The sequence below is a fragment of the Melospiza georgiana genome, chromosome 21, assembly GCF_028018845.1.
Source record: "Melospiza georgiana isolate bMelGeo1 chromosome 21, bMelGeo1.pri, whole genome shotgun sequence".
Taxonomy (NCBI): domain Eukaryota; kingdom Metazoa; phylum Chordata; class Aves; order Passeriformes; family Passerellidae; genus Melospiza; species Melospiza georgiana.
This window is the reverse complement of record NC_080450.1, coordinates 3,526,118-3,539,941: the sequence shown is the minus strand read 5'-3', so window position 1 is coordinate 3,539,941 and position 13,824 is coordinate 3,526,118. Positions and strand designations below refer to the sequence as shown.

Genomic DNA, 13,824 nt, shown 5'->3' with positions numbered 1-13,824 from the left:
GATGGTTTATGAAAATATTTCAAAAATTCTCAATTTCTCAAAACAAACAAACAACCACCTCCCCAATCCACCCTCATGCTTCAATAAAATAGGAGCCATATCCACAGAATGAAAAGGCAAAATTACAGAAGGATGAAGTTTACCAATAAAAGCTAAAGAGCTGTTTTACTACCTAAAAGACACTGAGCATAATTAATTCAGTCTCAGATGTCAATTCAGATAAGATGCTACATTTCCTTCCCTTGGATTCCACTGTCCTTGATGCCAAGCAGAAGGAAAAAAAAAAGGAATGTTTTTTTAAATGACACTACCTGAAAGATGAAATATTTTAATCTTCTATCAGAATAACCAGCTACATGCAACTATTTCTCAGCTATCAGTTAAAAGTTTTAGATGCACTCATTAAGCTTATTTCCCTTTCTAGAAAAAAAACAAGTTGAGAAAACCTCATAAACCATCATCTATGTTTAATCCAAGAACTGAGATGAAAATGGGTTTTAGGTCCTCTTACTAAGCAGACTAAGATTCTGGTCAACAACTAAATTCCAAAATTATCCATTGTCTATAGACAAGTGGCAGCAGGATGTATTTTATGCACAGAGAAAATCCAAAGAAAAACTGCAGCTATCCACAGCAGCCATTTCCCACACACACTTCATTAAAATGGGACATCTATTAAACTCTGTGACACTGAAGAGTGACACAATCAATATTCTGGAATTTTAAGATTCACATTCATAATTTCTTAACCATATTCTGCAGATAAGGACATCTCCCCAAAAACTGGGGAGGAAAATGAAGAGATAAAGTGAGTTGCAGTCAGCTTGGATGTTACCATTAAATGGAAGTGGTTCTCTGTGGCATTTGTTCAACTCACCCTACTCAGTTCAATACCCCCAGAAATACAGAAAATAAGTCTAACTGCTAAGGCAGATCCTGCTGAATCTGAAACACCATCATTAAAATATTAATGCATTGAAAAGGGAAAAAAAGTTGCCAGAAAGAAAAGCCACCTCTAAGAAACAACTTGAGGCACAACAAATGATTCCAGAAAAATAAATCAGCTCCTAGGCTGGTATGGCAAGAAGGCACCAGACACAGCTCTCCCTTTTCAGTGTTAAAGAATGAAGTCTTGTACAACAAATTACACACCCAAACAATATAGAAGATAACTGCAAGATATTTCCATTACAGAAGTAACAGATCAACCTCATCTGTGGACAAAAATAACTTTCCAAGTTTGAGTTCTGACTGTGGAAAGTGAAGGAATGTTTCTATGAGTGTCTTCCAACATGCCTCTGCACTAATCAGTGGAAAATGTTCAATCATGGCAAACACACAAAGACAAAGCAGTTTCACAGCCAGGCACAAAGCAAGTGTTCTCTAGATTCAACTCAACTTTTCTACCAACATGATCCCATAAGCCACAGCTGGTTTAATTAAAGCACCCCAAAAGCAAAAGAAGCCATGCCCACACAATAAACCTGAAGTTCATTGAAGTTTCCTTCAACACTGCAGTCCTGGCCATGCAGGACACCAAGAACAGATACTCTGAAATCCCTGATGGCCCTCACAGAGTGCAAGCATCACAAAAGGCAGCAGAGATATCAACCAGGATTCCTTCTAGAGCAGAAAAATGTGTCTGTCACACAGCAAAGCCATGAAACAGCCCTTCAAGAAAGAGCAGCAAGGACATTAACCCTGCTTTGCCTCAACTAATGAGAAGTGACAAATCCCCCCAGTAATTTTAGACAAAGATAAAACAGAGTGAAGGAACACTGCTGGAAGAAAATGGACTCCAAACACCAATTTTGCTGATGTCTCTTTACCATGAGATAAGCATGGGATGGAACCATAGAACCAGTGAAGTTGGAAACATCTCCAGGATCAAGCCCCACCACCATCTCCTCAAGTTCCACATCCACACATCCCAGAACACCTCCAGAGGTGTGACCTACACCAGTTTCCTCAGCATTCAGTGCTTTACAACCCTTCAGCAAAACAAAGTTTCCTCATATGTAATCTAAACCTCCACTGGTGCAATTTAAAGACACTTGTAGATCTGTCACATGAAAGTAATAGGGGAATAAAAAAAGAACTTTAAAACAAGGCATTCCTAATATGTTCTGAAAAAGTTAATCTCTAACACTTCCTCTTACAAAGGAAGCACACTGGTGCTATTACACATCTAGAAGAAATGTGTTATCAGGATATAAATGTGTCATAATAACACAATAAAGAATTGTACTTTGGTGCAAGCACAACACAACCTGTGGCTGCATTAGTCATACCATTCCATCTCCTACTTAAAGCAATTTGTGAATTTTCTTGTTTGTTTTGGTATAAAGAGCAGAAATTTCAAAAGCAATAATAAAACAGACAATAGGAGAAGCAGAGTGGGTTAAAACATGTGTGCTTCATTTGTGTTAGGCCTGACAGTTGCAGCACATTTTGATATTGTGCACCTCAACACTCCCCATCCACACTGCAAACCACACACCACAGCTCAAGAGCTCAAATAATTTCTGTTTTTGGACACTGAACTGCTCTGAACAATTCTCAACTAAATATAAACTGGTTTGCAGAGCTAAAAAAGGCAAGTATTCAAAGATGCAGAATATTTTAGAAAGAAACTGTATTTTTCTCGAATGACTTGATGGCACAGCATTTAAAATCTTTCTATGCTGGCTTTTTTTCTTTCCAATTTCACTTTCAATTTGTTATTAATATTCTCTGTACTGGGGATGAAGAGAATTTGAAGTTGAGAAGAGAGTCACAAAGTGTGATTTGGATATTCAGAAATTCCCAGCAATTTGTGCTCCAATGTATTACTGGCCAATACACCAACTGTGATCTCAAGAAACATTCAGATACCTTTAAAAAAAAAACCTCAAAAACCCAAACCAACAAATCCAAGCAATCTAATAATCTCCAGTGAGAAGGATGGACATTCTCTGCCAAGGTGCTCATAAATCTTGAAGCATAGCAAGAGGCTGCTGAACTGGAATTAAAAGTGCAGGTCAATGGAATATATAATGATGTCAAAGTGCTACAAGTCTTTTTTTTTTAAGCTGAAATGTTGCTATTTTACTGCTGATTTTTCAGTGTGCTGACAACCCACACAGCTCACCCTGCTTTGGAGCAGCTCCACCTCCTGTGTGAGGGTTTTTGAAGGCCACAGTCCATGTTTACCCTACTGTGCCTCATAAACACAAAAGAAAATCCCTCAAACGTTGAAAAATGCAATAAACACATACAATTTTTCAAGCTCTTCACTTTCAAAGACAATCTTCTTTTTCATGAGGCAAGTGGGCCAATATTTAAATTCAACATTTAGCGACAGACACAAAAACCCCACAGCCCCACAAAGAACTCTGGCCACTTCAAACACTTTAGTTTAAATTATTTAAGAAATACTAGGATTTGACAACCTTTTTTTTTTTTTTTTTTAACTTGTTGTCATTTGTCAAGGATTTGGGCCCCCACAGGGAAATTTTGTTTCAAATAGAAATTGCTTTGTTTAACCCCAAAACCACCAAGGGGATTGCAGAGCAGGTGCACTGGCAGGTTACTTCTCCTTCAAGCACCACCACCTGACTGACCAGACATTAAACAGAATTTTCATGTAACTACTCTAAATTCAAGAAATCTACTCTCAATTTACCCACACTGAAGTTTCCCAAAACATACTCAAGTTTTATGATATGCAAATGAGAGACTCTGAGATAGTTTCTGCATGTTAACCAAGCCTCTGAATCAAATTTCACCTCCAAGTTTGAGGCAGTACAAAGGCAGAAAATGTCCACTTCTACACCACTCAAATTCCACAGCTTTATTTGGTGGAAAAAAATTGATTTGCCAATTGCCTCCTGCTGCCACAGCTGGAATATTGACAGGATCCAGATCCCCTGGAGTGTCTGAGCTTTATATTTCTATCTGGCACAAGCTTCTTTTAAATGGCAAATCCTTCACTGTGTCTCCCCAAGTGCTGGAGCAGTCTGCAGTGGTTACCTGTCACTATTTTGAATTCTCTAGTTAAAGAGCTGCCTGTAATTAAGATTAAAGAGTAAACAATTCTATTTCCATGGTACATTACAATTATCAGATACTGATAATTATAGTCTACACTTAGAATAATCTACTAAAATAATTTCTATTACAAATATTTAAGCAAACACACTAATGATATTTGAAATAAAACAAAGTTACTCAAGTAACAGTCTAAACATCCAAAATCAGAATTTACTTTAAAAACCCAAACCTTGCTTTATTTTTTTAAATTGCATCTACTCAACCTACTTGGTTCAAATGCTGACCCTTTCAGAATTCAGAAATGAATTCTGAAATGAGTTTAAAAGGATCAAAAACTTTGTCCCCACTTTCATTCACAGACTGAAAGAAGAAAAGGGAAAGCCATATCTACTCTTTACCACGGGAGAATAGAGAATTTAAAACTACTTTAACCATCCTTAACACATCTGCTGGTTTATATAAACAGAATATCTGAATAAACTACAGACATCAGCGTCCAGGACACAGTTTCATGCTCTTCAGCTATGGTTGTATTCAATCACCTTACACATGTAGGCTAACAAAAATCACAAAAATCCAGTTTGGCCTTGTCTCACTGATGTTAAACATTCCTCCCCTCCAGCAAACAGAGCCTTTCAGCCCAATATTTCAGGTTCTGGACTGGTGGATGGATGTCCTTCAGAACAAATATCCTGCCAGAACCACTGTCTTGTTTAAACAGGGACAGAGTGGTGGCCTAAAAAATAAACACTGGTTCCTGTCTCTCTTGATTTGGAAGTTCACAACGGGTCTCATTTCACTTGTCTCAGAAGTTTCCTTTCCCCATCATTTCCCAGCACTTAGCTGCTGCTCTCAGGTGCCATGGAGAGGATCAGCTTGGTAGGACACTGGGGAGGGAAAAGAAACCAAGGAGTTTCAGGTACTTCAGCAACCTCTACAGGAGGGGAAGATACAGAACAAACCCCTCCAGTCACACTCCACTAACTGACCACAGAAAGGACTTTCAATTTTCCCCAAAAAAAGAATAAAATTTTGGCTTCAAGCTCCACAAGCCAAGTCAAAACCACAGAACTCTTAGATGAAAGTCCATCTTTAGTAAAGTAGAACTGGGCTGGTTTTGTTTTCCAGATCGTGAGTCACTGCAAAAACTCCTCAACATAAAGACCAGCTGCCAGTTATATACAATGTCCTGGAGCAGAGCACTCCTCAGAGAAGATGCCCTCTCCTACATTTTCCTTCCTTCTGGAAACTTTGCCTTTTCCTGCCCTCAAACTCCCTCCTATTTTGGTTTGGTTTTAACAAACACTCACTTGCTGTCCCATGTTATTGCTTTGCAGCAGGCACGTTTCAAATGGGCCTGTACAGCAACACAGGAGGTTTTGTTAGATATCACTGAGAAAACTGGAAACACCTGATGACAATGTGTAAGAAAACCTTTTTTTTTGGTGTTCTTTCTTTCCTTTCACAGCAGAATGCAGGAACTGGATAGAGCTGAATGTTTGCCACAGCAATATCCAAACTGGTTCTTTAATTAAAAGTCAACCTCTTGGGAGAACGTTTGCTCAGCTTCCACCAAAGAAAAAACAGCAGTAACATGAATGAGTTCAACATAAAATAAGAATATATTATGAAAAGTAGTGCCAAAATAGAAAAATCTAAATATTTTTCTTGGGATGGGCTGAAATGAAAGGCTTTGACTTTCACAAAACAGTTTCTTCTCTTTTAAAAATGCCAACATGATAATCATGTTTCTAATATTCACAGTCAAAGTCTCTCCCAGAAAATTTTTCTAAGAGAATAAGATGCATTTGTAACTACTTGTAGGTGCAGCTTTAATTTGAATATTACTCTGAAGTAATCACACCTAACCCAAATTTATTGATTTAGTCTGGAGAAAAGAAAAATCCAGCCATAAATAAAACTTAAGAACTAAACAAACATTAAAAATGAGGCATTCCAAGCACAAAAAAAAGCTTTGGAAGTTGCAAAACAAATTAAAACATCTCTGATTATTAGACTAGATCCTGAGTGCACTCACATCACACAAATTCCTACACATGTTCCCAAGTAAAGTTTGATTCCTGCATTGCTTGTACAAAAGTAGCTCTTTATGTTCTTTTAAACTGTGAAACTTTTGGCTGCTTCCTTTTCAGTTTGCACACCTGTCAGCATGCACTTTTAAATCAAACCAGGGTTCTCAACTGATTTCACTTTTAAGAATTTAATTTCCCAACATTATGGCCATGAGCACACCCCCAGGAGCCAGGAATACAAACCCCCCGTGTTCTATGGAACAATTTTAACATTTGGAGAACAAATGCAAATGCAGCACAAGCAGCAGGTGAGAGAAGGACTCAGAGTGAGGCACAACCCTTTAGTGCCTAGAACCCAGGCAAAGAAAAAAACCAACAAAACCACAGGTAGCACAAGCAAAATGATTCTCAGGAACAGCTAGACAATCTCTTGGGACACACTCAGATAAGCTGTAACAAATTTAATAAGTTAGTGAGCCCTGAGAGCCACCCCCAACTCACTAAAATCCACATTTATTCACCTTACACCTGTCCCATGCAACACAATGAGCACTGACAGAATTTTACTGCAGATCTACAGAAAAAGTTTGCCCAATAAAGTAATTCCAGCACATTATCTCTTACACATACTTCTATCAGGGCGAGGTATTTGCTGCTCAGAGCTCCTGAGATGCCTGACAAAGCTCTCCTCAGATAAAGCTGCCAATTTACAAGTCAATGCAGCAGGATCAGCCCCAGATTTACTCCTTTGGCCTTCTACACAATTTCTTTGTCAAGGATTGTTCCCTACATTTTCCAAGCCTGGCATGAGGAACCAGTGACCCTTCCCTCCAGAGCACAAATCAAAGTGCAGATCAGTAAATGGTAAAATAAGAGCACACCAGGTTGAATTTAGAGAACAGGGTACCCCAGGTGAGGTGTTTGGGAGGATGGTAAATCTTCTCCCACGGCAGACAAAGGAGGCTGCATATCTCAATGTTGTATCTCAGTGTCTCCACTTAGACAATTCTTCAAGAGCATGAAAACATGTTCAGATAAAAAATTACTACAGACACACCAAATGCAGCACCTGGTTCCCAGCTAAACTCTCTCACTCTGAAGATAAAAGCACACTGGCAAGTAACTGGTTAACTGAAGCAATGGTCAATCCCTGCAAATGCTCAGACAAGCCAAATCCAACTAAAATTATTATTTATTGTATTTTAAGATAAATATTGTGTACTTGTTTGTTTGACAGACTGATGATCTCAGCTGAAATCTAGATGTATAGCTCTTCCTAAAACTAGTTTTCTGATGAAGAAAAATCAATAAACAAAAAAATGAAGCACTTCTAGGCATCACCATTAAACCCTTCTCTTAAAATTCTGCAACATATGAAAAATACTTAGTAACTATAATGCAACAGTGACAAGCCTCAAGTGGAATTTACATTGGGCAGGGAATGGCAAAAATGTTTAGTGATACAAGTTATACAGGATACCTGTCCCAGCAATATCCACCTTCTGGGGATGCAAAGGGCTGAGAGGGAAGGGACATTACACATACAAAATCCCTCCACCAAAAGTATATCCAGTAGAATAAAAAGAAATAATTGTTATTCACACAGTATGTTTTTATTGTACCATGATTAAGTGGTATATTAGGCATTTTATCTTTTCTAAGATTCCACTTCTTTAAATAGTTTAATAATATTATTTTATATTATAATAATATTAACTTATTACCATATTATAGTAGAAAGTACTCCTACATCTAAGTTCAAGATAAATCATAAGCTTCCCACCAGAGCACAAAACCTGAAGCTTTCTTGGCCAGAAACATTGCTCTGTGATCTTTTAATTCATTGTTATATGTAAGTTAGAAAAAACTGCAGCAAGTCCATTCCCCATTTAAGCAGGATGTGATTTATGTGTAAAAGCTTGGCTGGCAGCAGAGTTTGACTGGGATGGCAATTATTCAACAGCCAGCTCTCAAAAACTCTTCAGCCCCTCAGAGTACATCATGGAAGTGGTTGGAGGGTAAGGGGAGAGGACTGTTCATCATCTCTTTGGTAAAAATTCTGTCAGGAGCCCGTCCAAGCCAAGGGAGGAGACGCTCCTCAGAGCCCTGCAGCCCAGCACAGGAGCTCTGTCACTGTTACACCCTGCCTGGCTGCAAGACAAGGATGTGAAATAACCTCTATGTCTAACACAGGGCTAGGAAATAACCCCTGTATGGAACACAGGGCTAGGAAATAACCCCCCTGTATCCAAATACAGGGCTATGAAATAACCTCTGTATCTAAACAGTATGAAATAACCCCCCTGTATGTAACACAGGGCTATGAAATAACCCCAGTATGGAACACAGGGCTAGGAAATAACCTCTATATCTAACACAGGGCTAGGAAATAACCCTCCTGTATCCAAATACAGGGCTATGAAATAACCCCTGTATCTGAACAGTATGAAATAAACCCCCTGCATTTGAACACAGGGCTATGAAATAACCCCAGTATGGAACACAGGGCTAGGAAATAACCCCAGGATCCAAACACAGGGCTATGAAATAACCCCTATATCTGAACACTATGAAATAACACCCCTGTATCTAAACACAGGGCTATGAAATAACCCCCCTGTACCTGAACACAGCTGAGCACCAACCCCACCTCAGGGAGCACCTGGAGCCCCTGGAGGAACCCGGGAGACAACTGCAGCCTTGCCCTGCTCTGCCCTCCTCTCTGCCCTGTCAGACACAGAGATCCCGATGAGACAAACCCTGCCCTGCTGCCAGTGCTGCTCTGAGGGCTGGCATCTCCTGCTGGATTATGCCAGGAGTGAGATTTCCATCGGTGCCACTGGGATTTCAGACTCCCACCAGTGCCACTGGGATTTCAGACTCCCATGAGTGGCACTGGGATTTCAGATTCCCACCAGTGCCACTGGGATTTCAGACTCCCACCAGTGCCACTGGGATTTCAGATTTCCACCAGTGCCACTGGGATTTCAGGTTCCCACCAGTGCCACTGGGATTTCAGATTTCCATCGGTGCCACTGGGATTTCAGACTCCAGTCAGTGCCACTGGGATTTCAGATTCCCACCAGTGCCACTGGGATTTCAGACTCCCATCAGTGCCACTGGGATTTCAGGTTCCCACCAGTGCCACTGGGATTTCAGGTTCCCACCAGTGCCACTGGGATTTCAGACTCCCATCAGTGCCACTGGGATTTCAGATTTCCATCAGTGCACTGGGATTTCAGACTCCCATCAGTGCCACCCTGGCTCCCAGGGCAGGTGTTTGTCCAGGAGGAGGCACGGACGGAGCTGCCTGAATGAAAACTTTGGGCAAGAATGTATCCAGGAGGGAGGGAGACCTCTAGGCAAACACTGAGCTAATGAGAACCACCAGTAAAGTGCCAAAATAACAACACAAACGTTCTAACTCTCAGTAGAGAGCAAAAGCACCTGAGGATTAAAATGCTTACACTTACACTTCTCTTAATAAAGTTAAGTTATCCTGACCAAGTGAGAAATAAACATATAAATTATCAAAATGGTTTCTGATACACCTGAATACCACATAAAACCTGTCTATGCTTGTACAACAATGCACAGAGAGCTATCTCCTGATTTGCCAAAACACTTAGCACATTTGAAAAATGGCATACACCCATTCTCTGCAGAACTCATTTTAAACCTGGATGCTCATGTAAAAAATATTATCCTGACCTAGCCAGTTAAAATCAGAAAAATATTATTTCCCTGACATAAGCACTCCCAAAAAAGTAATAAAAATGAAAGTTATCACAACTAAGAAGAAAATGGAGAGTTAAAAGTCAATAGAGTATTTTAGAGCTTTCCTTCTGTGAAGTCAGGTCTCAATCTTTATCCAAAAAATTTCAATTTGATTGCAGGACATTCCTGCAACAGGTAAACTAACATCTTCTAAAAATTATCTCTAAATAAATGTAGTACTGTATGTACTTATTTTGATTCATTTAGGCTCTGAAGCATATGGATATAAGTTAAAAAAATATATAGAAAAACCTATAGAGCTTTTTAAAGTACTATTATGAAGTCACAGAATGAGCTGATATCATTAACTTACCAAAATAAAAATAAATTACACATTTAGCAGCCAGTACTTCCCCCTTTTAAAAAGTCATCAGCTAACTACTCGGAACTACATTCCTTTTTTAATTAAGATGCAATGCATTCACACCAACAACCTGTTCCTCCCCCCTTCCAAAGTGGCCAAATACTGGAACAACAGCAGTGTCTGCCATCCTGCAGCCCAAATTACCTATAAGTTGAACTACTCTCCTGGTTCAGAGACTTAAAAAAAAAAAAAGAAAGAAAATAAAAATAAAATAAAATATTGTAAGCTCGAATTCCATTCTGGAACAAGTTCAAATAAATCCAAAGTGCTTAAGTTTAAATAAAAGAATTTTTGAAGCTTGGTGAAGGAACCAATTAAGGACAAACAGAAATGCAGACCTTAAAAAATCCCAATTTTTCCATTAGAATGAAAAAAATTAATCACTATTATGTTTAATGAATTTTAACCCCAACATGAGTTTTAAAGGTTGCCATACCTTAAGATAAACACAGCGTTTAAATGCAAGACCTCTGACTCAACCTCCACCTTTTAATCTTTGTGTTGAACTCCAGCTAGGTTTACATCCTTGCAATGAGGCCCTGTGCACTTTTCCCCAAACTATAACAATGCAATCTCCATTTTGAACAATGCACCTCATTTCCCTCCTTGGAAAGCTACTTTTGTCTTAAAGCCAGTAGATGCTGGATCCAGTTATAGCTCTGACCTCAAGAGCCTGAAAATTCTCGGTGTTTATAGTCTTTTGGTTTTTTAAGCCACTTCAACTCACATGCGCTTCCTTTCCTTTCAACATCAAGTTGTATTTGCAAGCACAAGCCAGCCTTTCCTGTATTTAATTGAAAAGATCTCTTTGCAAGGCATGCCTCTGGTTTCCCTTGTTTTTAAATTTGAAGTGAATGCTCCACAACACTTCTGACATTGTTTGCAACACGTCCTGGTGGATCGCGCGTTTCTGCGGTCGCCAGGTTCCCCGTGAACATTTGCAGAGCATCCCCTTGTTCCAGCAAGTGCCGCCCGCCCTCCCCGCTCCTCTCCGCGCATCCGAGCATCCTCCGATGCTCCCCGCGTCCCCGGGGCTGCCAGTGGTTATTTGCATCCCCTCTCCCTGGGAGTGCTTGCGGGCATCCCTCACATCCTCGCATGGGAGTGCGGAGCGTATTTGCCAACCTAGAGGGAGCATGTGGGGTGCCCTCGACTTGTTTGAGTTCGCCCACGGACTCTCTACCTGGGGTGCTGCTGTAGGTGCTGTGGCTCCTGAAGCTGCTCTCAGTGCAATAACTGGCATCGTCTTCATCCTCCATCTCTTCGGGGTAGTCAGAGTCGTCGTCGTCCTCTTCCTCCATTATCTCCTCCTCTTCTTCCTCCTCGGAGTCCTGGTTATCCTCGGGGTCTCCCTCCTCCTCCTCCTCGGACACCATGCTCTCCTCCTCCTCCTCTTCGCTCTCATGATCGTCGTACACCACTTTGCTGATGCTCCTCCTGGACGAGGCAGCCCTGCCTTGGCTGTTGCAGCTGCCTCCTGCGCCTCCTCCTCCCCCTGCTCCTGCCGCCCCGGCCCTGCCCCTGCCCTTACCGCCGCTGCCTCCCCCACCGGGGGTGCTGCTGCCGCCGCCGCCCGCCTTCCTCTTGCCGCCCCCCCTGGGCGAGGCGGCGGCGGCGGGCGACGAGGCCTGGGCAGCGCCGGCTCCCTTCTGCTTGGGCCCCGCCGTCTCCGCCTGGGCCGCGGCCGCCCACCTGCCGCGGCTGCTGCCGCGCTGCCGGGAGCGCAGCCCGCCGATGGGGCCTGCCGGGGCCGGGGCGCTCGCCGGAGCGGCGGCCGCCGCCGGCTGCTGCTGCTTGGGCGGCCTGCCGCGCCGGCCCCGCATCGCTGGGCGCTGGCCGAGGGGGAAGGGAGGGGAAGGGCGGCTCGGGAGGGCGCTCGGAGTCCGGACAGGCGGCTACGGGCAAGCTCCGCGCCCCGCGGAGGGCGCGGGGCCGGGGTGGGGGGGGGGGGCCGGGCCGAGCGGGCCGCGGCTCAACGCGAATCGCCGGCGCCCCGCTCCGGATCGCCGCCGGCCGCCATCTTGTTCCCCGCCTGCGCCTCGGCCGCTCCGCGCTGACTGGGGGAAGCGGCACCAGGCCCCGAGCGCCTCACGTGACCGCCGCGCCCGCCGCCGCCGCCAGGGGGCGCGCCCGCCCCGGCCGTGAGGGAGCAGCCGCGACGGGGCGGCCCCGGAGCCCCGGGCTCGGCACCGACACCGACGCCAAAGCCGGACCCAACGCGGAGCCTGGACCGAGCCCGACACCGAACCCGGACCCGGCACCGAGCCCGACACCGACCCCAAACCCGGACCGAAGCCGGACTCGGCACCGACCACTGACCCCGGATCCGACACCGGTACCGACATCGACCCCAGACACCGACGCCGGCACCGACCCCCACCCCGAATCCGACCCCGGCACCGACCGCAGACACCGGCACCACTCCTCGCCCCTTTTTGCTCCGCTTGCCCCTTTTCTCCGCTGGCACCAGCGCGCCCCCGTCGCAGCTCACGGTCCCGGCGCCGCCGCTCCCTCAGCCGGCGCTGCCCCGGCCTCACCCTCTCCCCACAGCGGGGTCGCTGGGCCCGTGGCCGGGGTCACTCCCCGGGCCCATCGGGAACAGCTTTGAGCGAGGTGCGGGCCAGGCCCTGGGCAGGGGCTCCCCACGAGGGTCTTCGTTCCCCGTCCAAATCAGAGCCCCGGGTGTCCCTCGGGAGTCGCTTCCCTCCGCCATCGGCACCAGCAGCTCCTCTGGCCACTGGCACTCAGCTCTGGCCGCGCTTTGACTCCTCGCCCCTTAAACCCCACTTACAGCTCACCCTTACACAGGCAGCGCCGTGTAAAGCAAACACTGAGATCACACACGGACCCACCATCACCGTTTTGCCCATCCGCTTTCTCTATTCTCTGTTTCCAGTTCTCTGGAGCACTAGGAAAAGAGATGGGCTTCATCTGCTTTGTATTCCCTCTGGTTGTCTCATTTGCCAGAGCCTACAAAGAACTAAAAATCAACAAAAACCAGTTGCACAGTTGAGTTTGCAATGCCATCACTTGGATTCAGGGTATCAGTTTCATAAGTAAAAGCAGTACAACCTGAACGTCAGCCCAAGGCACACAGATATCTTGTATTTCCTACAATCAGCCTTCCTTTTCATTGCTAGATCAAGACAGCCTCAGGATTTCAGAGAAGCCAGAAGCCTTATCATTAGAAAATCAGTTTGCATGTTCATTTCTTTCAGTCCCTTGTTTATACATCTGAGCAAGGTAAAACCCACCACTGGTCATGCCACAAACATGGCAGTGACATGTCCAATATATCATTTAATTTGCATTCTTCAATAGTAATTTTTGAAGTCCTTTTGTACATTAACTTGTTGCTCAGGCCGAGCACCTCATTAAACCCACAAACCTGCCACAGCACCAAGCACACAACAATGGCTGCAGGGTTTAGCCCATTTTGCACTCTATATCCAGCTTTTTATCTGCAGGTCTTTTATTATATTCAGTGTTGCAGCTGCCCAGGCCCAAAGCCCTGAACACAGGATGACACACAGCATCAGCCAACACTGCCCAACTCCATTTACACCTTTCTTTCTACTCAATTTGTATTCTGAACCTTTCCAAGTTACCTTTAGTTTG

The 13,824-nt window shown here is 44.0% G+C and overlaps 1 protein-coding gene across 7 annotated transcripts in view; it reads right to left on the bottom strand.

The window, feature by feature from the left end:
• Window positions 1–12,029, bottom strand: part of BPTF (bromodomain PHD finger transcription factor) — a 55,004-nt gene extending 42,975 nt beyond the window's left edge. For 3 of the 7 annotated variants that reach the window (XM_058038718.1, XM_058038719.1, XM_058038720.1), the window contains exon 1: window positions 11,390–12,029. In XM_058038718.1, the coding sequence (XP_057894701.1) occupies window positions 11,390–12,029 (640 nt within the window). The remainder of the gene's footprint in view (window positions 1–11,389) is intronic. The other 4 variants (XM_058038721.1, XM_058038723.1, XM_058038724.1 and 1 more) reach the window with 2 other exon arrangements.
• Window positions 12,030–13,824: the final 1,795 nt, after the last annotated feature.